At 40.6% G+C, this 27,262-nt stretch overlaps 14 protein-coding genes across 14 annotated transcripts; 9 read left to right on the top strand and 5 right to left on the bottom strand. All coding sequences in view use genetic code 12, as the record gives it.

Moving 5' to 3' along the window:
- Positions 1 to 27: 27 nt before the first annotated feature.
- On the bottom strand, positions 28 to 1,404 carry KGF57_001046 (uncharacterized protein; the record flags this gene model as incomplete). The annotated part of the gene is made up of 1 exon (XM_051750212.1): positions 28 to 1,404. The coding sequence occupies one exon, from the start codon at positions 1,402 to 1,404 to the stop codon at positions 28 to 30; it is 1,377 nt and encodes a 458-aa protein (XP_051610561.1).
- Positions 1,405 to 2,727: 1,323 nt separating this feature from the next.
- KGF57_001045 (mRNA-binding ubiquitin-specific protease) lies at positions 2,728 to 5,616 on the top strand (the record flags this gene model as incomplete). The annotated part of the gene is made up of 1 exon (XM_051750211.1): positions 2,728 to 5,616. One exon carries the CDS (start codon positions 2,728 to 2,730, stop codon positions 5,614 to 5,616), a length of 2,889 nt encoding a protein of 962 aa, XP_051610560.1.
- A 759-nt stretch (positions 5,617 to 6,375) lies between these two features.
- CIC1 (Cic1p) lies at positions 6,376 to 7,509 on the top strand (the record flags this gene model as incomplete). The annotated part of the gene is made up of 1 exon (XM_051750210.1): positions 6,376 to 7,509. One exon carries the CDS (start codon positions 6,376 to 6,378, stop codon positions 7,507 to 7,509), a length of 1,134 nt encoding a protein of 377 aa, XP_051610559.1.
- Positions 7,510 to 7,632: 123 nt separating this feature from the next.
- On the top strand, positions 7,633 to 9,527 carry KGF57_001043 (uncharacterized protein; the record flags this gene model as incomplete). Its single annotated transcript, XM_051750209.1, has 2 exons — positions 7,633 to 7,646; positions 7,799 to 9,527. The coding sequence occupies 2 exons, from the start codon at positions 7,633 to 7,635 to the stop codon at positions 9,525 to 9,527; spliced, it is 1,743 nt and encodes a 580-aa protein (XP_051610558.1).
- A 5-nt stretch (positions 9,528 to 9,532) lies between these two features.
- On the bottom strand, positions 9,533 to 12,229 carry KGF57_001042 (uncharacterized protein; the record flags this gene model as incomplete). The annotated part of the gene is made up of 3 exons (XM_051750208.1): positions 9,533 to 9,594; positions 9,701 to 10,531; positions 10,744 to 12,229. 3 exons carry the CDS (start codon positions 12,227 to 12,229, stop codon positions 9,533 to 9,535), a joined length of 2,379 nt encoding a protein of 792 aa, XP_051610557.1.
- A 499-nt stretch (positions 12,230 to 12,728) lies between these two features.
- On the top strand, positions 12,729 to 14,000 carry KGF57_001041 (uncharacterized protein; the record flags this gene model as incomplete). Its single annotated transcript, XM_051750207.1, has 1 exon — positions 12,729 to 14,000. The coding sequence occupies one exon, from the start codon at positions 12,729 to 12,731 to the stop codon at positions 13,998 to 14,000; it is 1,272 nt and encodes a 423-aa protein (XP_051610556.1).
- Positions 14,001 to 14,015: 15 nt separating this feature from the next.
- RIM9 (Rim9p) lies at positions 14,016 to 15,035 on the bottom strand (the record flags this gene model as incomplete). The annotated part of the gene is made up of 1 exon (XM_051750206.1): positions 14,016 to 15,035. The coding sequence occupies one exon, from the start codon at positions 15,033 to 15,035 to the stop codon at positions 14,016 to 14,018; it is 1,020 nt and encodes a 339-aa protein (XP_051610555.1).
- Positions 15,036 to 15,371: 336 nt separating this feature from the next.
- KGF57_001039 (MET22) lies at positions 15,372 to 16,448 on the top strand (the record flags this gene model as incomplete). The annotated part of the gene is made up of 1 exon (XM_051750204.1): positions 15,372 to 16,448. One exon carries the CDS (start codon positions 15,372 to 15,374, stop codon positions 16,446 to 16,448), a length of 1,077 nt encoding a protein of 358 aa, XP_051610554.1.
- A 37-nt stretch (positions 16,449 to 16,485) lies between these two features.
- Positions 16,486 to 18,811, bottom strand: KGF57_001038 (RNA helicase; the record flags this gene model as incomplete). The annotated part of the gene is made up of 2 exons (XM_051750203.1): positions 16,486 to 16,526; positions 16,666 to 18,811. The coding sequence occupies 2 exons, from the start codon at positions 18,809 to 18,811 to the stop codon at positions 16,486 to 16,488; spliced, it is 2,187 nt and encodes a 728-aa protein (XP_051610553.1).
- Positions 18,812 to 18,931: 120 nt separating this feature from the next.
- Positions 18,932 to 20,434, top strand: KGF57_001037 (tyrosine--tRNA ligase; the record flags this gene model as incomplete). The annotated part of the gene is made up of 1 exon (XM_051750202.1): positions 18,932 to 20,434. The coding sequence occupies one exon, from the start codon at positions 18,932 to 18,934 to the stop codon at positions 20,432 to 20,434; it is 1,503 nt and encodes a 500-aa protein (XP_051610552.1).
- A 461-nt stretch (positions 20,435 to 20,895) lies between these two features.
- On the top strand, positions 20,896 to 21,387 carry KGF57_001036 (glutathione peroxidase; the record flags this gene model as incomplete). Its single annotated transcript, XM_051750201.1, has 1 exon — positions 20,896 to 21,387. One exon carries the CDS (start codon positions 20,896 to 20,898, stop codon positions 21,385 to 21,387), a length of 492 nt encoding a protein of 163 aa, XP_051610551.1.
- Positions 21,388 to 22,208: 821 nt separating this feature from the next.
- Positions 22,209 to 23,402, top strand: ILV5 (ketol-acid reductoisomerase; the record flags this gene model as incomplete). The annotated part of the gene is made up of 1 exon (XM_051750200.1): positions 22,209 to 23,402. The coding sequence occupies one exon, from the start codon at positions 22,209 to 22,211 to the stop codon at positions 23,400 to 23,402; it is 1,194 nt and encodes a 397-aa protein (XP_051610550.1).
- A 478-nt stretch (positions 23,403 to 23,880) lies between these two features.
- Positions 23,881 to 26,004, top strand: KGF57_001034 (uncharacterized protein; the record flags this gene model as incomplete). The annotated part of the gene is made up of 1 exon (XM_051750199.1): positions 23,881 to 26,004. One exon carries the CDS (start codon positions 23,881 to 23,883, stop codon positions 26,002 to 26,004), a length of 2,124 nt encoding a protein of 707 aa, XP_051610549.1.
- A 139-nt stretch (positions 26,005 to 26,143) lies between these two features.
- KGF57_001033 (uncharacterized protein) lies at positions 26,144 to 27,061 on the bottom strand (the record flags this gene model as incomplete). The annotated part of the gene is made up of 1 exon (XM_051750198.1): positions 26,144 to 27,061. The coding sequence occupies one exon, from the start codon at positions 27,059 to 27,061 to the stop codon at positions 26,144 to 26,146; it is 918 nt and encodes a 305-aa protein (XP_051610548.1).
- Positions 27,062 to 27,262: the final 201 nt, after the last annotated feature.

The raw sequence follows: 27,262 nt of genomic DNA, 5'->3' as shown, positions 1-27,262 counted from the left end.
CTTTACAACTTGTAAATGTTCTCCTCTTCATTCCTCTTTGGATCGAGTAAATACCTCATCGTTTTCAACATCGTCATCTTCTCCTTCCGCTCCTGATGCATCTTCATCTGCACTTCCAGCTGCACTGTCGTACTCTTCTGCAACATCGCTGCCGTCGTCATTACCTTCAAAATCCGCATCTTCATCATCATCATCGTCGTCGACTTCATTATCAGCAGCACCTGCGCCAGCACCAACAGCTTCATTTGCATCGGCACCTCCAGTCCCTGTATTTTTCTCTTTGTTGACGCTGTTATACGAGTCATCGCTGATTCCATGAAGTCTGATAAAATTGTCAATAATATTGAAATAAGCTTGGTCAATCATACTAAACTCCATTGGCCGTTCTTCGTCCCTGTCATTAAGGACAACAATATTCAAACTGAATGTGTGTTTTGTGATACTCGTATAGCTAGCACGTAACACTTTAGACAATTTGAATACCAATATGGGTTTCTTGAATGCAAAAATGACATATGGGGCATTATATTCATTTTGTTCCAAAAAGATCAAATTGCCATCTCTTGCTCCCTTGTGACATTCAACCATGATAATTTTGGGATGGACGCCGTCCTCACTAGTTAAGGCAACTGCGGTATCTTCATTTACAATATACTTGTTGTGGAAAATGCTTGAGCACGGTAAATAATTGATCAAATTGATGCCAACAAGTTGAAATTGTCGTTTGAAATAGTCAATGATTCTTTCTTGTATAGGGTTCAACACAACCTCGTTTTTATAACTTGATAAGTCAAATTGGGATTCTATATCACTGGGTAATTTACCATTCTTGATCATTTGTTTCTTGATCATATCCAAGTTTAATTGACAGATAATTGGATCTTTAGACACATTTGGGTCAGTGTAGTAATGGTCATGGATCCAAAAACACAACATGGCAATCCCCTTTTTCTGAGAGTTTGTCGAGTTTCCCAATATAGGCAAAGCAAGACATAGCCTAACGGCGTGCTTTAAATTGATAAAGGACAATTCGGGAGCATTGTTGGCTGGGTTGACTATAGACATGACTGGTATGGGCTCACCGTTTTGTTCAATCAAGTGGAATGTAAGATTCATTCGTTTACGAAGGGGAGAGGAAAATGACACTTGCTGTATTTCAAATATGACGGAGTCCGGATGAATTGAGGAGGATGGAGTTAATTCTTCGTGTCCACCAGCACCGGCACCAGTGGCTGAACCGTTCCCATTTTCCGTATTTACATCATGTCCAATTTTCCTTCGCTTGTTGTTGTCAGATAAATATTGGTACAATTCTGTAAACACTTGCTGTGATGTGGGATTTTGGTGTGTTATAGCGACAATTTTACTTTGTAAAGCTTCGGGTAGTTCCAGTAGCCAGTCCATGATTAGTTTTTGTTGATAGATTTGTTTGCAGTGGAGGGACAGTTTTGAATCGTGGGTGCAGATGTTGTTTTGATTTTATTTTTTGCGATTCGAGGTTTTTGAAGATGCGATCAGTGTGTGAGTAGAAGATGCCAAGAGAGAGGGAGAGAGAGAGAGAGAGAGTGTGTGTGTGTGTGTGTGTGTGAAGCGTAGAAGGACGAGAAACGAGACAGTATAGAAACGCCAGCGATTTCTAGCTTTGGGCGCAAATAACGTCTCTGGACAGGACTAGTACTTTCGATCATATTTGGTGATTGTGGAATCCGTGACAACTGGTGGACAGTGTAAGACTGCCTCAATGTGTAGAGACGAGTAATAGCCCTACTGAAAGAGCAAAACTGTTTCTAACCCCCAGGAGATCTCCAACTGTGAGGTCTACAATTGTTGGTGTTGGACTCAATTCGACTACTGCAGAAAACCCAAGATTGTAAATTCAAACAGTCGTAGATATGGCAGGTGCAATTGTGGTTGTTAATAGTTGTTATGGATGTTGGCGGCTATTTGTGAACCGCTTCTGGGACAGATCTACACGAAAGAAAATTAACAGAATACTATATAATCACTAAGAGAAGCCTAGTGAACATACAAGAGTGCTAAGTTAAAGCATTATTTGTACAAATCTCTAATGTAGACATCTTTATGTAGTCATAACTATCCCTGACTATGTGTTGATCAAGGAATGAGGTTTCCAATGAGAGAGCTTGCAGACTGAGAGAGCAACAGCTATTGACAGAGTCAGAGTCAGAGAGAGAGAGAGAAAAATTTTTTTTTGAGAGAGAAGCACAGAACTTTCAGAACTTTTACATACACAGTCAGATTCAATCATCCAAGCTATTATTCTTCTACTGGAGATAGCACACATTGTAATACTACTACTACTACTACCACTACCACTATCACTATACATATACATATACATACACATACGCATACGCATACATATACACTTGATACCACCTCCAATCACAGTTGCACACATTTAATTTGCCTGTTAATACCCGTCAATCATTTTTTTTTTTTTTCATTTTTTCTCAATTATTGGACCACTGTTAAAAGAGATCCTCCAATATTGTCCATAAATTTCTGAGGAAAAAGGGGGTTTTTCATGTATTAATCTATTAGATCAACAACTTCCACAAACTTAGACTCAACCTAATCACCCACTCACACCTTGCTTGCTTACCTGCACCCCAACTTCATCCCTTTTTTTTTTTCTTTTTTGCATTGATCACTTGAACTTTTTTATACTTCATTTTTCACTTTTTGTCCGTCTTTCATCCTTGAATGTCAGCTCCATCCTCGTCCTCTACTACAAAGTCATCGTCTACTAGATCAAATACCACGTCAAATGGAGGAGGAAGCGGAAATCGCCTGCGGTTTCGTGGAGATGCAGCTAGTTTTTCACCTCGGAATTATGCCGCTTATCATTACCCTCAACAACCTTATCCTCCACAACCCCATGTATCGAATAAGCTGTATTTTTCATCACCGTTGCAGCATCAGCTTACCCCACAGCAGCAGCAGCAGCAGCAGCAACAACAACAACAGCAGCAGCAGCAGCAGATGTACATGCACTACGCTTCCTTTAATTACCCAATGATGACAAATCCAATGTACATGTATGTACCCTATCCTCAAGATGTATATCAACAACAACAGCAACCACCTCCACCAATACCACCACCACCACCACAGCAGCAACAGCAGCAACAGCAGCAACATCAATATCAGCATCAGCAACAACAAGCACCTCCGCCACCACCTCAACAAGCATATATGATACCGCCAACTTTCTCACCACAACCAGCAACTCCTCTACAGTCTCATCATCAAAATTCACAAATACCCCTACCAGTGCCACCGGTTAATTCTCATACACATCTTCTGCCACAGACACACCTGCAACCCCAGCTGTATTCCCAACCACAACCACAACCACAGCCACTGCAACAACATTTCCAACACCAACATCCAGAGCAGTCACATCCTCAGCACCAACACCAGCACCAAGCACGCTCGTCACCTGCTATACAGCTGCCGCTTGGCACAGGAACACCAACTTCGTCAGAAACTGCTGACTCATTACCGGGCACAAAGGTTGAAACACAAGATGAAACTTCAAAAATGCCGTCGAGAGACTCAACCGCTCTCCTGGCGACGCAACAACAAGTTCAAGACATTCATTTGTCAAATGAAGATGCCAGCACCAGCTCTGACAGCACCAAACTGAAGGTGGAGACGAAACTTGGTGACGAGGAGGACGCAGGACTTGAGCAGAGTGAACTCGAAAACAAGGACCACGTGGTACACGCTCCTACACTCAATGGGCACAAAGAAACCGAAGATCAGGAGACTGTGGATGTTAAATTTCCCTTGTACATAAACGAATCAAAACCAAGCTTTGATAATGTATTTCCTTTTGTAAAGGAGAACAGAAAAATGGACGATATTGACAGGTTAAACAATTTGGGAAACAAGGTTAACAAAGATGAGAAGGTGATACTTTGTCTCGCATACACCGCAGTCTTGGATATAAACACGAACGAGTCTTACATCACTGATGGCAAGTCGGTAAAGAAAGAAGAAGAAGAAGTTGGAAAAGTCGAGCCACAATCTCATGGAACAGCTCAATTGGTGCATCCAACAAGGCAGAGTCCAACCCAGACTCAAACTCAACCACAAAGCACGAACTGGGCTGCAATTTTGCAATCCAGTGCACCAATAGCAAAGAAAACCACCAAACCAACAAAAGCCACTACAGCTAAACCAGGAAACAACAACAACCAAATAAGTCATACCGTTCCCACTCACAGGTCTAAAACGACTACACCCGATGTGTTCGATATCGAGTCGGAATCGGCACACCCTTTGGGAATATTGCTACTCAAAGTCATGTTTGATAGCAACTACTCCTTGTCCAACAATTTCCCTGTTTTTGATATAAAACCCAAAGGACTCACCAATACGGGGAACATTTGTTTTATGAATTCAATCTTGCAATCATTACTATATTGTAAACCTTTTAACAGACTACTCAAATTGATTGAGTCCAAATCAATTGGAGATTTAGTTGAATCATCACAGCCATTGATCGACGCCACCATCAAGCTTTTCAATGAGTTTAAACCTAACGATGTGAATAACAATACCAACAACAACAACAAATCACCACCAGTTTCAATTGAGCCATTTTACGCTGCGTTATCCAAACATAAGAATTTCCAGCATTTGAAATGGGGACAACAGGAGGATGCAGAGGAGTTTTTAGGGTACTATCTTGACGCATTGAATGAAGAAATGATTGGCGCTTTGAAGAAATTGAATACTCCACAGGTGGACCTGTTGATACAATCATATGCGCAAGACGATGTGGCCAAGTTCAAGTACAATGTCAAGACTTGCATCAAGAGGATAAAGAAGGATGACGGTAGAGAGGAGGGAGATGATGATGGTTATGATGATGAAAGTGAATGGAGTGAAGTTGGGTCCAAGAAGAAAACGATAACCAAGATTGAAGTTGAACCAACTCCGTTAAATATGATCTTTGGAGGAGAGTTTAAATCAGTCATTACCATTCCCAAGGGCTCGTCCTCCTCTTCATCTTCGTCATCTTTTCAAAAATCAATTACGTTGGATCCTTTCCAACATGTTCAACTCGACATTTCAAATTCAAATTCAATAGAAGAGGCATTTTTACATTTGAACGAAATGGAAACTATCTTGTACAGGGGACACAATAACAAGGAAGTTGAAGTTAAAAAGCAAACTTTCGTTGAGAGATTACCCCAAGTGTTGATTATCCATCTTAAAAGATTTAGTTACTCGAAAGACCAAGAAAATGCCATTGAGAAATTGGCCAAGAACATATCCTATGACCATACATTGACGATACCCAGAGAAATACTATCACAAGACCAGCACCAGCACCAGCACCAGCACCAGCACCAACAACATCTACAGCCTCCATCTTTGTCCAACCAGTATCAATTGATATCTGTCGTTTACCATCACGGCTCAAGCGCCGATGCAGGACACTATACCAGTGACACGTTTGATTTTGAAAGTAACCATTGGTGGGAGATTGATGATACGATTGTGAAACAAATCAAAGATGATGAGGTGTTGAGTTCGGGTATTAACAATGCCTATATACTATTTTATAGTAAGATTTAAAATGATCTAATATATATCCTATATATGTATAGAAAAGAAATAAAACAAGGATAAGAAAGTCCTTTTTTTTTTGGCCCCTTTTTTCACCTTTATTCAACTTTTCTGGAATATGATAGGAGAAAACACATTTAACAATAAAACAAAATAATGCCTCCATTCTTCTCCCACACTGCACATTAGGCAGTGAGGCGAGTAGCCAGCAAAATACTACAGGCCGGCACATGAAGACATGCTGAACCTGTTTTACCATTTCAGCTTACCACCAGTAAGGGCGACACCTTTAAAAACAAAACAACCTCTCTCCTCTAAACCACCTTTTCAAAACCAACACCATCAGCATCAGCATCAGCATCAGCCAGGTTATCAACCATATCACAAGCCACAGCATCAAGCCAAACCCATAACAGCGTATACCTAGCTTCAGGAGAAAAAAATATGTCTAAGTTCAGTGGTCTTGAAGTAGGACAGACCTACTCCTCCACCTCCAAACATAACCTGACAATGCTGTAAAACATACGGGAAAAAAACCTGCTTGCGCAGATGAAGAAAACCCAGGTGGATAATACAATCACTTAACCATCACATACCATTTGTGGAAATAATGTCCTTAATATGTAAATTGCAAGCAGATGATTATATGCAGGTCCCCTCTTGCAGTAGGTTTTTTCATTTTTTTTTTGTTTTTTATTTTTCAGTGAGATGAGATCTATAATTTTCCAGCCCATCTCATCTTTGAATTAATAACCCACAGCAGTAATAATGGCCAGAACCAGATCGAAAGGGCCAGCCTCACCTGTAGCGAACAAGGTAAAGGAACAAAGCAAAGTTACCAAGCCAAAGAAAACAACCAAACCATCGCCTAAGAAGGACTCCAAACCAAAAGCTGATCCTCAAGAAGAAGATATTGTTGATTTGAAACAGAACGATGCGTCCTTCATAATCAGCAACAAGGTAACTGACAAGGCAATTTCAGAACTCAAAAGCTATATAGCAAGAGAACAAAGCAAAAGAGAAAAAAAAGCCTCTCAAAATCCATCTTCAAAGTCTCAATTGTTTGATGATGAGGATTCAGACGACTCCACATTGACCTTAGTCGTGGAGTCAAAAAAATTTTTGAGCTCAAAACCTCAATTCAAACCAAAGAGCATAAAGTTGTTCAAGTCTATAAATGACGCTTCAATAAAATCGTGTTTGATAATTCGGGACCAGCTTGTCAAGTCCGATCAGGAAATTGAAAAAATTGAAGAAGCAAACTTGCCTACAGTCTCACAGATACTACCATTGCAATCAATAAAGACAGAATACAAGCCGTATGAAAAGAGACGTGAATTGCATTCGAGTTTTGATTTGTTTTTCGTCGATGACGCCGTGTTAAACACCATGCCAACCTCATTGGGTAAAATCTTTTACCAAACAAGCAAATATCCACTTCCTGTGAGAGTTAGCACTTCAGGAAACAAGAAGGAGTTGTCGTTGACTACTTTATCAAATCAGTTGCAAAAGGCTTTGTCCAGTACAAGCTATTTGCCACCCCAGGGAACCACCGTGTCGATCAAAATTGGCTCCATCAATGACGAATTCACACTTGAGGATTTGAACAAGAATATAAATGCTGTTGCGTCTAGTTTCAACATTTCCACTATTAAATCCATCATGTTGAAGACGGCAACTTCCCCTGCATTGCCATTGTATTATACAGATAAATTGTATGACGAGGATGATATCTTTGTGGAAACCAAGGAGGAAACTACAAACGGAGATGAGCTTTCAGCTTTCGAAAAGGGATTGTTGGAATTGGGTGATGCTGAGACAGTTGCCAAGGTTATCGGTAAAAAGTTAGGGGAGAAAAAGAGGGCTGCAGCAAAGGGAAAGGTAAAGAAACTTAGAAAGTAGATAAAAAAATATACGGAAGATTAGTTGTAATTTGGTGGCTTTCGATTAGCTGAAAAAAAAAAAAATGCACACAACACACACCCACAACACACGCGAGCCAAAGTAGGACACTGTTTTCTTGCAATGCAATGTGGATTGTGCACCACCAGGGAGACACACACGGAGGTGAGTAGTAAGTCAAAACAGTGTCCTTATACGTCTACTAACAGTTGTACTTAGATTATCGCATCTTGTTTCCTGAAAGGAATTACAAAGTGGGCCGTAACGATCAAGTAGATTTCGTGTTTAGTTCCCGTAAATCTGCAAGAGAGTTATTGCAACTTGTCACCGGCCCATCTTCACGAAAAACTCAATTGAGCTTATGCGTTCAATCCAGAGCAAAGACAAATGTGAGTGGAGCAATACTACGACTAAATAAAGGAGAAAGTCCAAGGGAAATTGATTACACCAACAGCTCAAGCATCACCATCACGGTTGAACCTGATTCCGATTCAGAAGTCAAGGATACTCCAATTAACGTTGAATGGGTAGATGTGAAACTATTTGTGGATACAAAGGACGAAGTTGTGCAAGAATTGAAGCAGTCTGGGATCGATTTCGCCTTTGTTGATACGTTGCTGGATGCCACGCATTTCTACACAACTCAAGCCATACCGAACCTGGCGGACTTCAAAAATGCTGTTGTTAAAGGGATACCCATAGTTAATGATTATTGGGCCAAGACTATCATCAGAAAACCAAATGAAGTAGACAAGTGGTTGCTCAAATGTGATTACTCGCTATACCTACCCAATGAAAATAGTGCCTACTTGCCCGAGCCAAAGAGAAAGCTTCTTGATACAAAGTTGATATCATTTGAGCCTATTGAGTGGTTGGATACGACGGTAGTGGAAAAGAGCGAAGAGGATATCAATGCACATGTGGGTACCAATGAGTTCATCTTGATCAATTCATTTAACGTATTTGGATTCCAGGCTGTACATGAAGCAGATCTTTGGAACAAAGTCATGTCCAAAATGGTAGACTCCATACCAACGAATAGGGTAAAGGAGCCAGAGTCTTCACAGAAGAGGCCATCTTCTGCTGAAACCCAGTCCGGTTCCAGAAAACGACGTAGGTATGAAAAAGTCGACAAGCTTCATTTCTTTTCACCAAGCGCCACGTCAGTACCTGTAGTTGAGAGCCATGAAGGCACCCTTAAAGAGAAACAAGATACCAAACCAAGTATTGGTAAGCTAACCCCAAAGACGGCACCACCGAAACCAACAAAGGTAGAAAAAGCACACAACTCACCACCACCTGCACCAGAGGAAAACCTTGCTTCACCACAGCCTAAAATTGAAGTCCCGGAGAACCCCAAAAAGAGGCGAAATGAATCTTTTACGGCACACAAGGCTCCTAAAATTCCCAAATTTGTACCCAAGGTATCATTTGCTGATGCTGTCATGCAAACTAAAGAGAAAACAAAGGAGTTATGGGAGAGGGAAATGGGCATCCTGGAAGAGCCAGAGGGAGTCACGCAAAACTTGTCAAACCTAGCCATCGTTGAAGTTGTTGATATTCCAATAAGGAGAAGTCGAAGCAAGTATCTCAATGGAGCTGATAATGTAAATACCGAGGGCAAGAATTTCAAAAAGTTTGTCAAAAGCGTACCAGTAAAAAGACAAGTGACACGTCCACACATTGACATGGTTATCGAGGAGACTACAAACTTGCTTCTACCTAAAACAAAGCACAACAGGCAGTCGACCATGGATGAGGACTTTAATGGTGTCATGAGTGACGTACGAGGGTACGAGCCGAACTTGTTTGTCGCTGATGACGAGTCTGATGACGAATCAACGACACAACCATTCTTTACAAGCCAGACAAATACAAGTAGTGGAGACGGAATTAGAGGACGTCGAAACCATGTACCTGTTAATCGTGTTGACCGAGACGACGACGCTGGCGATGATGATGGCGATGACGATGACGATGACGAAGAGGATCAGCCAAGGTTTGGATTTAGTCGGTAGTTACTTTATGATCCCGCAAAGTCCCATCTTTCGAAAGTATGTGATATGTGCTTGTAAATAGTCGTGTCTGTCCAATGCAAAATTTGGGAAATCATGTACAATACAATCCTGATTTGCGCCATCAACACAATCCACAACTTGCTCCAACGGCGGTCTTTTATTCATTGTTGAACAATTTAGGTAAATTTGGTTACCAAACTGATGATACTGGATGAAAGGATTTCGACTTCTGGGTATTGTTGTAATAACGTCATTTTTATGTATCACTCGTAGAAATTTTCTCTTGAATTCGTTATGCTTGAGTTCACTCTGACTGCCCAATACTCCATCTGCCCAATTTACAAAGTCATGATTGCCAGTTAATGGTTGCCCCATTGTGACTAAAGTCAATTTCTCATACCCAATATCGAGATAATGCAACCCCAATAGCAACGCAATGCTCCCACCCAAGGAATGGCCCACTATGACTAGTTCGTAATCTTCATCGCCAACTTCATTGATAACGTAATCATTGATATTGTTCAATGTGGTTTTAAAGTATTTGTAGAAACCATCATGGACTTTGCAACCACTTCCACACGACAGCAAGTGCATTCCGGGGTTGGCGTATCTTGTCATGTCCACCTTCATATCTGCATAGGTGTCAAATATTGACCGTGTGCCTCTGAGGGATACAACCACCGTCTTTTTTGGCAGGGAGGTATCGTAATTGAAAATGTTGTCGTATGTACTAGCGACATAACCAGTCACAGAGTCAGGGAAATACCATTGATAGACCAATGTCATATTGGGAAAACGTTTCTCACAGTTCAAGTCACATTTGAACGGGGGACCTATACCATGTACCTCTGAAATGCAATAGGATATATCGATCAAGTGGGCGTAGGTATACAAGTTGGAATAAATTTCAGGGTCAATGGGATAAACTGTATCTCCACGCATATCAAAATAGACTTTATTGTCGAGCGGGAATGGAAACGCTGGTGTGAGTAGAACGTATAAGACTAGCAGCACAATGCCATATAAGGACATGGTGATGCATGCATGTTAGTTGCGTGGAATGCACAACAGATGGTCACGAATAGAAATGAAAGAGATCGAACATTTTATGGTGCGGCTTGCGTATATCACAAAGACTCACATAGTACGAATTTTACAATTCATTAATTAGACCAGTACATTTTCGTAGATATTCAATTGGATATCCTGAACTTACCAAACGCCATGACAAGTTGTAGGGTGAGAATAGCCGCAACTACTCCCAAAGCTAATGGTGCAATCATGACAAAAGAGATCCTGACTATTTTCACAACAAAACGTACAAAGGGAATGGCTATCACCAGAAGAACAACTACTGCCATGCACAAAAGAACCCTGCGAGTGTGGAAGAATGCACTTGCAATGCAATCATAGCTTGTGGATGCAAAAGCCAGGATTTTGTGTGCGACGTTTGGAATGAGGTTGGCAATATATTCTGTTGCGTTATTGGCAAAGTGTATAAAAGTCCAAACTCTTGAATCGAATGCTTCAATGGACAGAACCACTTGTTCAATTCTCTCTTCCAAGCTCTCCAAAGAGCCGCTCAACGAAGTTTCGAATGACGTTAGTATATTTTGGCCCGATGAGTTTAAATAGAGCACAAATGCTTCCGAAATATCTCCCAAAATGATCACAGATTGTTCATCGACATATTGTCTTTGCACATGTAAGCTTTCAATGTTTTGGTTTATCATTGCACCAATTGAATGCATTTGAAAGACGGTGTGCTGGAACTGATTGTCTAAAGATTCAAAATGTTGTTTGGTAAAATTCTGCAATGCCAACATATGGTCGTTTATCACTTTCCCATTCTCTAGAGATTTATTTTGCTGATTCAAAATGATATCATTTCGGTTTTGCAACTCCTTCAGCAGAGCATCTAATCGCACTTGATTTTCTCGAATTAGCTCGCTAATGTGATATAATTCTTTGGTGAAGTAGTCGAGGTGGTGCTCCATCTCGTTCATGTTGGTGCTGACCCCTTGGTATGAATTACCTATAATTACAAGCGCATTGCTTAATGATGACTCTAGATTTTCATAGAAGACATTGAACGTCTGGTTCACTGCATCTGCCGACGGTTTTCGATCCTTCATCAACTGATCAATAATGCCCATCATGAGATCAAACCTTTCCTTTATTTGAGTTTGAATTTCCTCATTGCTAGCCTGAGACGCCACCAAGTCATTTAGCACATGCTGGAAAAGATTAGTGACGTTTGCATAAACTTCAACGATTTGCTCCTTTTTCAACGGTAAGCTAGCCTGGTGACATACCTCTTTCACATTTCTGTAATTACCACTATAGCTTGTCCAAAACTGGGGTGATTTTTCTAACGACTGAATACACTTGTCGATGTTTCTGTGCCGTATTTGTTTATCACAATCCAATGGGTATTCAATTTTGGCATTCTCCAACTCGCATATTGACAATTCCAAAGCCACTACTTTTTGCTGAGATGGGGTTACTGTTTCAAGCCCATCTAAGCATTGTGGTAGCAAAGACAGTAGAGCCTGCCTACTGCAATCATCTTTCCAAACCTCAAGGGCGGGGAGCCCGTTCAAGTAGTCACACAGCTCTCCCAAAGAGAGCTCTTTTGCTATGCCATATCCAAACAACAAAACGGTAGTAGTAAGCCTCATTAGCCTTGAATAAGTATACATCTCGCCTTGTTGTTCGGACAGCAATCTGGTTTTATGACATGTGGTGTTTGACACCTGAAACAATCTTGAAACAAAGACCCACCTTTCGCACCAAACAGACATTGGTGCTTTCGGATCTGCTACTGTTTGATGGAGTTATATACCAGTCGCAATAAAGAACTCTCGAACGTGCTCTGAGTGTAGAAGCATTGCCATCTTGGCTGCCTGTTGAAGTTGTATGTGAACGGGACCAAAACAGCATCTAGATGGTTGGATTATACTCAAGGCACTGAAACGACGGATGAAGAGACCTTTAACGAGGTCACATGGTCATTGTTACTCCTAAACTTGTGCTATAACCAGAGCTACCATGAAATGGGTGGGGGGGGGGAGAGGTTGTTGTTGTTGTTGTTGTTGTTGTTGTCGAGTCAGTAGTCATCCTCTTTACGATTTGTTCAACACATTCTGCGAAATTTTGAAAGACCAAAATTTTTCAACCAAAACAGCAGACCATCTCCAAATGCTAACAAAGAGGCTAATACGACAGTTACCTAAGAGGTATTCAACGATACTGTTTACTCCAAATGAGAATAAACACATTTTTGAGTCAGAGAGGCTAAGCCCAAGGGAGAATCACGATGCTATCCCAGACAAGCCCGACTTTTCCAACATCGATAAAATACATCATGAAATTGTGAATCCTGAGGAAGTCGCTGATTTGGTGACCAAGTTGAATACAAATGATGTGTTGATCTCCATCCTTTCAAAAAACAAGCGTCTCTATGGAGATGAGCATTATAACGTCCGAAACGTCAAGGACCTGAAGGAGCCACCAATCGTCTTCCCTTACTCAAGTATACTACTCAGTTGGAAAGAGGTTTATAACAAGCAAATTAAAGACTTGAAAGAGATACAACCAGTAACATTTACTTTACCCATTGTTGACTTCAAGTACTTGAATCTTTACAAGGGCAATTCATTAGAGGAATTTTTCCACAAGTCCAGGGCTGTTAAAAACTCCACTTCAATTAAGAAGGGCACAGTGCAGCTGACGGATGTAGACAGTTTGTTCACGGTTGAATGTGCGTCCAATGTGGTATTGAATTCCATCGAGAGTTCTGAGGCTCTAGAAGAGTTCATGGTATTCATCTCAACAAAAATTGAATTTTTCACTTTTCAGGGGTTGAAGGACTTGCTAACTCTGGTGACAATGTCATGCAGCAAATTTCCTGTGAATGGATCTTCTATGGATCAATTGGTAACTACTATGGCCAACCTGCACCCAAGAATATTGCGAGCTTTGGATCATGACACCAAGGATGTAATAGCCCACTCACTCATCGAAACCAATCCAGAACTTGCCAAAAATATAATCAAGGATCTTATAGAGGATTGTATTTGTCCATCGGAAAAAACTCTTGATAGATTCTTCGATAGCTACAAATCCAAAGGCCCTGTGACGAGTTTGCAAGAGTTGTCATTTTTGAAGTCGGTGATCCATCATTGCAAATTCAATGATACTACATTCAACTTGATTATGGAAACCATCACCAACGTTAATGAGTTGATTAAACTTGTGACACTATTGAAGAAAACACCGAACATGCTACAAGAGAAGCAAAATGAATTATACTCCAAATTACGTTCATTGACTACATCGGAATTGACAACTACTCAGTTCTTGCGCTTCTTGACAAAAAATAATGTGAAGTTGAATGAAGAGCTCAAAAAAAGAGTTGGCAGAGATTACAGCGACGATTCTAACATCATTTCTGTTCTTGATAGATTGTAAATAGTGTATATAGACTTACCGCAATCGTGGGTTGTCTAACTCAATGGACTCCCCACTAGAATTTACCGAATAATCTTCACTACGCCTGTCATCATTGTGTAGTATACCACTCCTAATTGAACCCGCAGAATGGGCACGATCTCTCGCATCATCGCCTTCACCTTCATTTCTGGTATAGAATCCATCTGTGTACACAACAAAACCATCATCACTAGAACTGTCATCCCAAGTTTGATCCATAGCTCTGTTTCGCAATATCTTCATCTCCTCATTAGCATATGGGTGGTCATAAGTCTCGAAAAATTTCCTGCTAGATATGGACCGCTTGATAAAGCACAACATCGAGGTGATCAATGCCATTGACACAATCGGTAGTAGCTGTATCCAACCCAAATAGCTCAACCTAGGAACGAATAGTAGAATATCAGCCAAAAATGCCAACAACGTTGTTAAAACAGAAAAAATCGTGAGAAACAACATTGCATTCAAATAAGGGCTCAAATCTCGTTCTTTTATATTTGTCTCGATGGTGTCCATATTGGCCCCATCTTCGTCATCAGACTTAATGTGGTCCTCATTTCCCTCTCGTCTTTCATTCCTCAAGTGGCCCAACACATTCGTCTGGCTGCGACGCTCACTACGGTCTTTTATCCTGTCCCATGTTTTCAACGCATACAACAAAGCAATCACAATCAAAAGCAAACTGGAAAAGCAGAATGCCACGACATGGACCACCAATAATTTCGAAATAGTATATCTCACATACGACGGTAGGACAACTCCACTATACTCTGTGCCGACGTCATTATCTAAATCAGAAAATGAACTATTTGAGGAAGGATATCCAATCTTGGGACTACTGCACCTCCCAGTTTGCGTGTCGCATATACCAAATACGCCAAATTTAATATTTTCAAAGTGTGAAAGATAAATGTTTCCTTTGTGAGATGTGAGTGGGACTGAAATAACAGGTAGTAGTTGGATGACCCAACAAACAGTGCACAATATGAGCAAAGCTAGTAGAGCCTTGTACATTGTGGAAAATGATTAAGATTGCTTTTAAAACCTGAAGCTGGGGGTCAGCATGAATAAAAAAGAACAGTAAGACAATGCTGTTGGTGCTGTTGGTGCTGTTGATGATGTTGATGATGATGATGATGATGATGTTCTATGATGTAACTTTTTAATCCTCAAGTTTTGTGTCATCAGCCCCACCAACTTTTCATTTTTTTCCTTTTTTTTTTTTTTCATCCCTTCAGCCAACTTTTCCAGTTCATTCTTATGCGCAGAAGCAAGGTTCTCATCTACTTTACAGCCATAGTGATAGCCTTCATATCGTTAAAGAAACTCAATTTCACACGCTTGTTAACAATGTCATCAACAACTCCCTCATACCACAAAGAACTTCAAGTTGCTACTCTTGCCGTGAAACGAGCATCGATTCTAACCAAACAATTGAGCGATTCCATTTCCCGCGCTAAATCAGGAACAATCACCAAAGAAGACAAGTCGCCAGTGACAATCGGAGATTTTGCCAGTCAAGCTATCATTAATAACGCTATAAAGTTGAATTTCCCCCAAGATGAAATCGTAGGCGAAGAAGATTCACAAGATTTACAGGACAATTCAAAACTCTCGTCAGAGGTGTTGAGTTTGATTACCAAGGTACAACAAGAGACCAGCGAGTACGACGATGTTATTGGGACTTTATCCAATGAGGAATCTGTTTTCAAGAGTATCGATTTTGGTAATTCGGAAGGTGGATCAAAGGGACGGTTTTGGGCACTAGACCCTATTGATGGTACAAAAGGGTTCCTCAGAGGTGACCAGTTTGCTGTGTGCTTGGCTTTAATAGATCAAGGTAAAGTTGTGCTTGGGGTTATTGGATGTCCAAACTTATGCCAGTATGTTGAATCGAATGAAAAGCACCACGGTACAGTCGGTGGTTTATACCTGGCTGTCACCGGCCACGGTTCATTCTACTCCGATTTATTCTTGCCAGGGTTCAAACCTTTGGATCAACAGGAACGTATACATATGTCTACTCGCCAATCACCAAAGGATTTGAAGGTGGTGGAAGGTGTTGAAAAGGGCCATTCCTCCCACTCAACCCAAGCTCAGATCAAGGACAAGATTGGGTTTGATCAGAGCACAGTTTCTGCCCAAACAATCAATTTGGATTCACAAGTCAAATACTGTTTATTAGCCAGTGGTCAAGCTGATATTTATTTGCGTTTACCGATAGATGATACATATAGAGAAAAGATTTGGGATCACGCAGCTGGTAATGTGTTGATCTATGAAGCGGGAGGTAAAGTTGGTGACATACATGGCACAGCATTGGATTTCAGTAAAGGCAGATACTTGAATTCCAAGGGCGTTATTGCTGGAAATAGTAAAATTTTTGGCAAGGTCATCGATGCGGTCAAGGATGTATTGAAACTTTAATTTATGCTCACTTTGTTGCCGCCAATGACATGCGGGGCTACCTCTTGTAGCCACGATAATTCAATGGCTGAACAATTTCTTGCGTATCCCTTTGTAGTAAAGACATACTCAATATACATTATCGCATCTAGATTTGATTTCCCAAACAATACCGATGATGGATGTATGCTGATTAGTTGCCCAGAGTTGAAGGTCCTGAATGACCTATCTGGCATACCAACAGCTGTGTTTGTAATGAACCCTTTCAAAAAGGACTTGATGATGGCTGGAATGTCCAATACTTCATCTTGGTCCTCAAACTGAGAACGAAGTTTGGACATTTGTTTATCCTTTTCAACATTCAGTGCACTATCGTCTTGTTTAACTGTGGCCATCATGTACTCCTTCAATTGATTCTTTATCTTGAGCACATTCTTGAACCCCTTGTAACTAAACATCATTTCCTGACACCACTCTTTGCCCAAAGATTGGAAAGTTTGATAAAACTCATATAATGCAATCAAGTCACCGTGAGTGTTTCCTTTTGGACAATATGACCTTCGCTTAAAGTTGATTTCGTCTCTTAATTCTCCCGAAACGTTCAAAATCAAATTGTCAACTGATAAACAGGAAACAATGTCAATCACCGGAGCCAAACAGCCCATTTCTGTAGCAGTTATCAAAACCACCGACAACTGAGGAGGTAATGGCAAAATGCTCATTTTATAACCCAAGCCAGTAATCTTTCCCGCATCATTCAACGCACCCAATGTGTATAATGTGTTCAAGGCACTTAATATCAGTTCCTGTCCGGGATCTTCAAGCCACGTCCAATTCAACAAATCATCTATACCCAACTTCTTCAACGTCAATATAGGCAAGATTATATCGTTTCTTTTAATCTCGGACTCTTGTTGCTTGGGTAGCTTCAAGTACTCGCTCTCCTGGTACAATCGAAACACTTTTCCCGCACTCTCTCTTCCTGCTCTTCCTGCTCGTTGCCTAGCCGAAGCTTGTGAAATGGGAGTTGTGAGCAAAGTAGACAATCCCAAATCATGTTTCCATATTTTAACTTTTCTTAATCCAGAGTCAATCACATACTTGACACCGGGGACAGTGATGGAAGTTTCGGCGATATTCGTAGCCAAGATAACTTTTCTGCGCCCCTTTGACAATTTTTCAAAAATTCTCAGTTGTTGATGGGGACTCAAAGCTGCATATAATGGCAAGGGGACAATTAGTGGTGCTTCACGAGGGAGCTGGGGTGCCAATTGATCCAAAGTTTTCACACAATTGTCAATTTCTTCCTGCCCTGCCAAAAAGCACAAAATATCACCTTCAGGCTCAGTCATGTTGACCTTTATCACTGAACGAATGACACAATCAACAATATCTTCATTACTCTCGTCTCCAACATACATTTGACTCACTGGATACATCTTACCTTCAACGTACAAAATAGGCGCACTGTTAAAGAAACGACTAAACAACTCTGCATTCAATGTTGCTGACATTATAATCACTTTAAGATCCTTACGAGTTCCCGAAGTAATTAGCGACTTCAAGAACCCCATGATCAAATCAGTCAATATCGTCCTCTCATGTGCCTCATCTAGAATGATTGCACTGTATTTCTTCAACTCCCGATCCAACATTATCTCCCTCAAAAGCATACCATCAGTGAGGTATTTCAATTTGGTTCTGTGACTGCTCTTGTTGGTGAATCGAACTTGATATCCCACTTCCGAGCCTAGCTTACATCCGTACTCTTCGCTGACTCTGGCTGCCAATGACGCTGCTGCAACTCTTCTTGGCTGTGTTACAGCAATAGTCTTCTTATTCTCAGGCATCAAGAATTGTGGTATTTGCGTGGATTTACCTGAACCTGTCTCACCAATGATGATGGTCACTTGGTTTTCAGATACAAATTGGATGATCTTGTCCTTGTGATGGTAGATTGGTAAGTTTTGTCGTACTTTTAGGAGCTCCTCGGATCGTTGCGTTAGTTGCTGAGACGATTGTTGAAAGCTAAAGTCGTTCGCATCATCGGAATCTGAGTCATGTTCATCATCAACGTATTTTACCACTTTAGGTTTGCGTGCAAGAGGGTTTTCGGACGTAGACTCATTTTTCAATGTAGTTAGTTTCACCTTAGTTGGGGAATCTGCATTCTCAAGTGGGGGTGTGGGCACTGGACTTGCGGATGTCGCAACCTCATCGAGATCACTAAATTTTATCTTTTTGTTTTGCGTGTGTGCTGGCTCATCTGCCACAAGTGTTGCAGAAACATTCTCATCAGATCTCACCTTGGAGCCCTTACTTCTCTTTCTTTTCCTCTTTTTCGAAACGTCCTCCTTGACACCATTTGCTTGAATGGAGTTCATCTTGGCTCACAACTCAAGCTCTGGCAAAAAGAGATGCGAAAAAAAGAATTGATTTTTTTTTTTTTTTTAAAAAAAATTCTTGAATTATTTTGATATAGAGATTAATCAATCATTCAAGAGATGTTGAAAGTATTACTAAGACAGCAATTGCGTCGACAAATTAGACTCAACTCATCAGCAACTTTACCTAGGGATACAGTGACAGTAATACCCAGCGTGTACGAATTGACTGAAGCCAAAGACTTAACCCCGGAAACCAGTCAAGACACATCTTTGATCAGCTACTTACAATCAAGACACTTGATTGAATCTTTGACCGATGATAAATTGTATGATATAACCACGAGGGACAATGGTACAAAGTTTAGGCTCTACTGTGGTGCTGACCCAACAGCCCAAAGTTTGCATTTGGGCAACTTGTTGCCTTTGATGGTTTTACTCCACTTTAAAATGAGTGGAAGTGATGTTTACGGATTAGTCGGAGGAGCAACTGGCCAAGTTGGTGATCCTAGTGGAAGGTCATCTGAAAGAACAGCGTTAAAAGTAAGCGAGGTCGAGAACAATGTGGGCAAAATTCAAAATCAAATCACTACTTTTCTATCCAACGGAATTGAATATGCCAAGTCTAGACAGTTCCCCATGAGTGCAAGCGTCGGCAAAAGTAACAGTGTCAATAATGAAGCATGGTGGAGAGACGTAAAGATGTTGGACTTTTTGGCAACCTATGGGCGTCACATTAGAGTTAGTGCAATGTTGGCTAGAGATTCAATTCTGTCCAGACTAGAGGGCGGTGGTATTGGATTCAATGAGTTTACTTACCAAATTCTACAAGCATATGACTTTTATCATTTGTACAAAGCCGAGGGAGTTAATATTCAAGTTGGTGGAAATGATCAATGGGGAAACATCACAGCAGGAATTGATCTTATCTCGAGATTGAAAAAGCAAGACGAAAAAACAAAGGAAGCGTATGGTGTAACTGTACCATTATTGACAACTTCATCAGGTGAAAAATTTGGTAAATCTGCAGGGAACGCCGTTTTCATTGACCCGCATTTAACCACACCATACCAATTGTACCAATTCTTCATAAACGTGCCAGATGACTTGGTCAACAAATTACTTAAGGTGTTTACGTTACTTCCATTGAATGTTATCGAGGGCGAGTTGATCCCAAAACACCAAAGTGATCCAGGTTTGCGTATTGCCCAACGGGTTTTGGCCAGAGAAGTGGTGGATTTGATACATGGAGTGGGTGTAGGTGATGAGATGGCCTATATTACCGGGTTCTTGTTTCCAACCCCAGACCAACCTTTCAATGATCACGTTAATGCCGACAAGTTGATTGACAATTTCAAACGCTCTGGCATATTGGTAAAATATCCCTTGGGCAAATGCGATGACATAAAATTGAGCACCTTGATTGCCAATATAACGGGCAAGTCCAAGAGCGAAGTGCGGAGATTGATTAGATCAGGAGGTGTGTATTTGGGTTTAGATAGAAACCAAGTGGAAGATCCCGAGGATGTTGTGTTATTTGACAAAGATAACCACTTGGTTGATGGTAAGTTGATGTTGTTGAGAGTTGGAAAACAACAATACTACGTTGTTGAGTTTGTATAAAGACTGTGATGTACTTGTGTATATAGAAGAAGTGGTTTTATTGAAGCCGAGGTTATATTGATAGTTCCACAAATGGAGATAAATTAAGCTTTGCAGATGACGGAGTTAAAAAATTTAGTTAGGGGGGTTATCACGAGGGAAAAGGGCGGGGGTAGAGGTCATCTTTTTAAATGAACACTCAGCCTCAATGGAGGGGATTATCCACAGCCAATGACAGATAACAAGACAGTCTAGAAACGTTTCAACAGTTGTAGAAGTGAGACTATGAAACGTGGTTTACTCCCAATCCCTTCTTTTTTTTTTGGAGTCAGCTGACTAATTACCACGGGAGGAAATGGTAGCAACTGTGCAATATAAAAATAAGCAAACAGCACACTCTTGCAATTTCTTTAATCTCTTTATCCCCTCTCATTTTTACATAAGAGTACACAGTGAGTTTTCGTTCAGGTATCAAACACATCATGTCCAAATTCTACGACTTAACTCCACTCGACAGCAAGGGAAACCCATACCCATTTTCAGAATTAAAGGGTAAGGTTGTTCTTATCGTCAATGTTGCTTCAAAGTGTGGATTCACCCCTCAATACGAAGGACTTGAGAAATTGAACAAGCAATTTGAAGGTAAACCAGTTCAAATCTTGGGATTCCCATGTAACCAATTTGGTAACCAAGAACCAGGCTCAGCTGAAGAGATTGGATCTTTTTGTAAATTGAATTACGGTGTTACTTTCCCTGTTTTGGCCAAGATTGAAGTTAATGGAAGTAATGCCTCTCCTGTTTATCAGTATTTGAAGAGTCAAAAGTCAGGATTGTTGGGATTGACCAGAATCAAGTGGAATTTTGAGAAGTTTTTGATTGATCAGAATGGAAATGTTGTTGAAAGATTTAGTTCCTTGGCCAAACCAGCAGACATTGCTCCCAAGATTGAAAGCTTGTTGAAGAATAGCAAATGAGTGGCTGGATGTTGTGCAATTGATTTAGTAGCTTGATATTTTGATTAATTTTGTATTGATTCTGTTTTGTAGATTTTTATTGCACCTGACGATTGAGCCGTTGAGTAATGCGCCTGTTCCCAACAAAGTATCTTTAACAAGTGGAGTAGGAGATGAACACGATTGCTTCATTGAATTGGAGTAAACATAGGTATGCAGACGCATTTAAAGCCTTGACACTCAGGGATGTTGTTGCATACGCCATTAAAATGTCGTCCCCACAATTTTCGGCCCCATTTGATGCAAATTGAGGAATAGTTGCGCGATAAGGTTCAGAATTGGTTGCAATAGACACTCCGGAGAGAAAATTCGACTGCCGGTTAGGGGAACATGACATGATATGTTACACACTCTCCTTCACAGGCATTGCACAATATAAACTTTTGTGATGAACCGGCAAAGAATCGTGGTCCAACAAAGGTGGCCATAGACCATTCGCTTTGGTGGTGAGTCCCTTCTTTTGAGTCATCACCTATTCCGGTGATCCAATTTTCAATTCGGTGCACTCCACTAAAATACGATAACGGTCTCCGGTACAGGGCCTGTAAAGTGAGAATTGTATGCAGTACACTCCAATGATTCATAAAATTTTTTAAATTTTTAATTTTTTTTTTTTTTTTTCACACAATAGGCGGGTGTAGAGGAGAGAGGAGAGACAGATCGAGTGAAAAATTTTCTCAACATTATAAAAACCCCCCCTTGTAATCCTTCTTCTTTCATCTTGGTTGGATTATTCGGCAATCTTCAATAAATCTACATCAACATCTATTGCAAAACCAGAAATGTCATTCAGAACCAATTCTTTGCGTATGGCTAAATTAGCCACCTCAAAAGCTACTTTGTCAAAGAGAACTTTTTCTTTGTTGGCCAATGCTACTAGAACTTCCACCATTGCCAAGGCCGCCATGCCAATGATGGCCGTACGTGGTGTCAAGACCATCAACTTTGGTGGTACTGAGGAAATTGTCCACGAAAGGGCCGACTGGCCAAAGGAGAAGTTGTTGGACTACTTTAAGAATGATACTTTGGCTTTGATTGGTTACGGTTCTCAAGGTTACGGTCAAGGTTTGAACTTGAGAGATAACGGTTTGAATGTTATTCTCGGTGTTCGTAAGAATGGTGCTTCTTGGAAAGCTGCCGTTGAAGACGGTTGGGTTCCAGGTGAAAACTTGTTTGATGTTAACGAAGCTGTTGAAAAAGGTACCATTGTTATGAACTTGTTGTCAGATGCTGCTCAATCTGAAACTTGGAACACTATCAAGCCTTTGTTGACTGAAGGTAAGACCTTGTACTTTTCACACGGTTTCTCACCAGTTTTCAAGGACTTGACCCACGTTGAACCACCAAAGAACATTGATGTTATCTTGGCTGCTCCAAAAGGTTCAGGTAGAACTGTCAGATCATTGTTCAAGGAAGGTAGAGGTATCAACTCATCATACGCTGTCTGGAATGATGTTACCGGTAAGGCTGAAGAAAAGGCTATTGCCATGGCCATTGCTGTTGGTTCCGGTTACGTTTACCAAACCACTTTCGAAAGAGAAGTCAACTCAGACTTGTACGGTGAAAGAGGTTGTCTTATGGGTGGTATCCACGGTATGTTCTTGGCCCAATACGAAGTCTTGAGAGAAAATGGCCACACTCCATCTGAAGCTTTTAATGAAACCGTTGAAGAAGCTACTCAATCCTTGTATCCATTGATTGGTAAGTACGGTATGGACTACATGTACGATGCTTGTTCCACCACTGCCAGAAGAGGTGCCTTGGACTGGTACCCAAGATTCAAGGATGCTTTGAAACCAGTCTTTGAAGACTTGTACGAATCTGTTAGAAACGGTACTGAAACCAAGAGATCCCTTGATTTCAACTCACAACCAGACTACAGAGACAGATTGGAGGAAGAATTACAAACTATCAGAAACATGGAAATCTGGAAAGTTGGTAAGGAAGTTAGAAAATTGCGTCCAGAAAACCAATAAGCGAATTGAAGCTTTCTTTCTACACCCTTTCAAAGCAACAATTACACATATTTTAATGGTCAATGAATGACTTGCATTTTATTCAATTCTGAACATCACTATTTTCTTTTTTTTTTGTTTTTTTTTTGTACTGTATCATATCGAAGTTATTTATTATGGGTTTATAACAAAACAAAAACAAACAAACAAACACAATCATATAGGAACTTTGCATATAGGTTTGTCGAATAAACACTGTGTTCCGTTATTAAAATGAAGTTTTTTTTGGTTTTGTTTTTAGTAGGATGGTGTACATGATGCTTGCCGGAGTTTGATATCGTTTTCTTTCGCAGTCGTATAGTTTCATCTTCAGCCTCATTAATTTTTTTTTTATTTTTCTTTCTTTGCTTTACAGCCGAACTTCATAAATTTGTAGTGATTCACTTGCAACAACTTCCAAAAATCTCACACCGTTCTAATATATCACTCATCATTTGTTATGCCTGAGGTTGATCCAATAGATGATGGAGAAGATGCATGGGACTACTCGTTCCCTCCTTCGACCGATTCACTCCCACTAGAGCAATCTTCGACTTTGCAGCAATCACAAGCAACAAACCAAAGACCATCAGGATTAACCAGAAGCGACTCCGACGAACAACAGCTGCGACAGATTGCTCAACAGATTGACATAATCAACAAACTAAGGCAAGCAGAGAGCTCAGAAGTGGGGTCAAATGGCGTCAGGTCATCGTTGTCATTAACATCTACATTTAGCAAAACGCCATTGAATCCATTGACAACAAAAGAGGATGCTAGTTCTGTCATATCAAAGGACTCAAGTACCAAGAAATCCACAAGCGAATTGGAGAACAATGACAAACCTCGTTTCCTCAAAAACCTACAAAGCATTGACGCAAATAATCAGACAACATCACCAACTTCAAATGAATCAAATGATCTTGACCGTAAATTAGGATCACCAAAGATAATCGCATACCGCAAATCAAGGAGAACTATTAGTGAAAGTACGTTTGATTCCTTTGATCCTTCAACACTGTTGTCTACGCCGCCACCTACAAGCAAGTTTGACACTCGTTTATATGTGGATGAGTTTTACAAGGATTCGAAATATAGATACGCCACCATCAAGAGAAATGTCGAGTTTCATCAAATGTTCAATTCACTCGACTTGACTGATCGATTACTAGATGATTTCTCATGTGCATTGAGTCGGGAGATCTTGCTTCAAGGTAGGGCATATGTTAGTGAAAGCTATCTTTGTTTCAATTCAAATTTGTTAGGATGGGTTACGAACTTGACCCTCAAATTCGATGACATTGTCAAGTTTGAAAAACGGTCAACTGCTGGGTTGTTTCCCAATGGGATCAGCGTCGAGACTGAAGATGGCACGGTGCACACTTTTGCAAGTTTTTTGTCTCGAGACCAAACTTATGATCTAATGACTACTGTATGGAAGGGAAAAACGGGGAGAACGAACCGAGAATCAGTCCTGTTTGATTCTCCAGAGGCAACGAGTCATGCTGACTCGTCATCTTTGGCCAATGTGACCTCACCGAGGGTGCAGTCTTACATAATGTCACTCGACGGTGACGACGAATCTACATCAAAAGACCAAGACGACGACACCGACCAAAACCAGGACGACTCCGATAACGATGAAACGCCGAACAATGAGCCACCGCAGCAGAATGGTGAGTTGTTACCTGCTCTTGGAATCATTTCCAAGCGTACAAAAATCACCAAGCTCAAACCAGACTCCAAGTACCAAAACCTAGGCCCTGATACACACGCGCCAACCACAGCCAAGTACACAAAGTTTCCACAAGAAGTTGATTTGATTGAAACAACAATTGATGCACCTTTGGGAGTAGTTTTTGCGATATTATTTGGACCAAACACCGATTTCCAACTTGATTTCCTAAAGCGTCATGACGGACTGGAAATATCAGACCTCACCGAGTTTAGACCATCGATTGAAGATCCAACGTTGCTAGCAAGAGAATATACGTACCGCCGTCAGTTGGGTTACTCCATTGGTCCGAAATCTACGCGATGCGAAGTCACCGAAACTATTGAACATATGAATCTTGCTGACTATGTTGTTGTCACCATCACCACCCAAACACCAGATGTTCCACTGGGGAATGCATTTGCAGTGAAGGCACGATATGTCTTCACTTGGGGCGAACTGAATACAACAAATTTGTTGATTAGTTTGTACGTTGAGTGGAAGGGCAGGTCGTGGATGAAATCTGTGATTGAAAAACTGTCAATTAGCGGGTCAACAACGACTTTGAATGAATTGGTGACGGAGTTGAAAGACGAGGTTGATAGAAATGTCTATCGTATAGATGGACCTAGTGAAACTGCCCCAAAGAAGAAGAAGAAGAAGGTTGCCGTTGATGAAAAGAAGGCTCAAAAGGTTAAGAGCGAGGTGATTACGCCTTCTCCTGGTACTGGAGCTTTGATTTCGAGGATGTTGCATCCTGGATACATCCTTGCTTTGGTTGTGATTTGGCTACAATTGGTCATCTTGTACAAGTTGATGGCTATACAAACCGCATTGCAGATGCATTTTGGAGCTGATTCACCTAGATGAAGTATCCTTTTCATACTAGACTTGCTAATGACTTATGAAACGAATCCCCTGTAAAAAACCGTAATGTATACTCTATTTACACCTGGAGGCACTATCAATCTATTTACAATGGTCAAAGATAATTCCTCACTTTCCCTTCTCAACAAACTCTCAATGCATTTTCCGGCTCTTCTTCGAACCTCTCAATGATATTCATATTCTCAACCGTATGCACCATGATCTGAGTACATTCCTCATTCAATTCAAATATGAACAATCCCGAAATGACCCTCTCCAAATCCTTTTGCTTTTCCTTTGATACTCCCATCACTGCACCTGTCAATTTACCAATCAACCCCGACAACGTCACGTTCGTACCCATCAATTTCTTTGTATCTTCGGATGACCATTTATGCGATCCGAAATGAGCATTCGACGTTGATTGCACACCCAAATGCTCACAATTGGGCATACATGTACTCCATCGCACGTAAACCTTCATTGTTGAGCTGAACATGGCTTGCGGGTCGGGTTTTTGTGAAGTTTTGATGCTTGAGATGTGGAGCTTTACTTGGGGACTAAGGATAATTGAAGTGATGAATAACGTGATGGCTTTGCATGCGCTGTTGTAAGCAATGGTTCCATGTAGCTTTGGTAGATAGTTTTCGTCAAATTGAGAAGGACAAATTCGGAGGTAGATATTGCTAGATATTAAATCTTTAGATAGATTGTGCTCTAATATATTGGGGATTTGTAATTTGAGTTTCTCAATCAAATTCAGTAAGTTCATCTTTCGTTCAAGCTCGAGTTTGTCCTTTGGTGATATGTCTTCATCGTTGTGGTTACGTAGATGCGGAAATTTGTTGAAACGTGTGCATGGGTTGACACGTAATGTTGGAGGCGTGGCAAGCGGATGGTATCGTAGTGGAGTTTGTGATTGCTGTTCATGGAATTGGGGAAACTGTTGTTGGTAAAGTCGTATTAGTTTGTTAGATGGCAGCCCAACCTCTGAATAAGTCAACGATGCATGTTTATATAGCCCTTGTCGTATCGGAGTGAATTGATGTATTCTCGACATTCAATTTGCCACAAGTATGGAAATCCAATGATATATCGCAATGGATGGTTGATATGATATTTCAAAGAGACAAATAATTTTTTTTTTATTTTTGGGGTCAAAGAAAAAATTATTGTGCTTCATAACTAAGTCTTTTGAATATAAATTAACACAGATATTATGAACTATAAATCTCTATAAGCCATATAATTAGAATTGAAA

Source organism: Candida theae, assembly GCF_024610275.1.
Source record: "Candida theae strain CBS 12239 chromosome Unknown scaffold10, whole genome shotgun sequence".
Taxonomy (NCBI): Eukaryota; Fungi; Ascomycota; class Pichiomycetes; order Serinales; family Debaryomycetaceae; genus Lodderomyces; species Lodderomyces theae.
The sequence above is the reverse complement of the archived record's forward strand: the minus strand, read 5'-3'. Positions and strand labels throughout refer to the sequence as shown.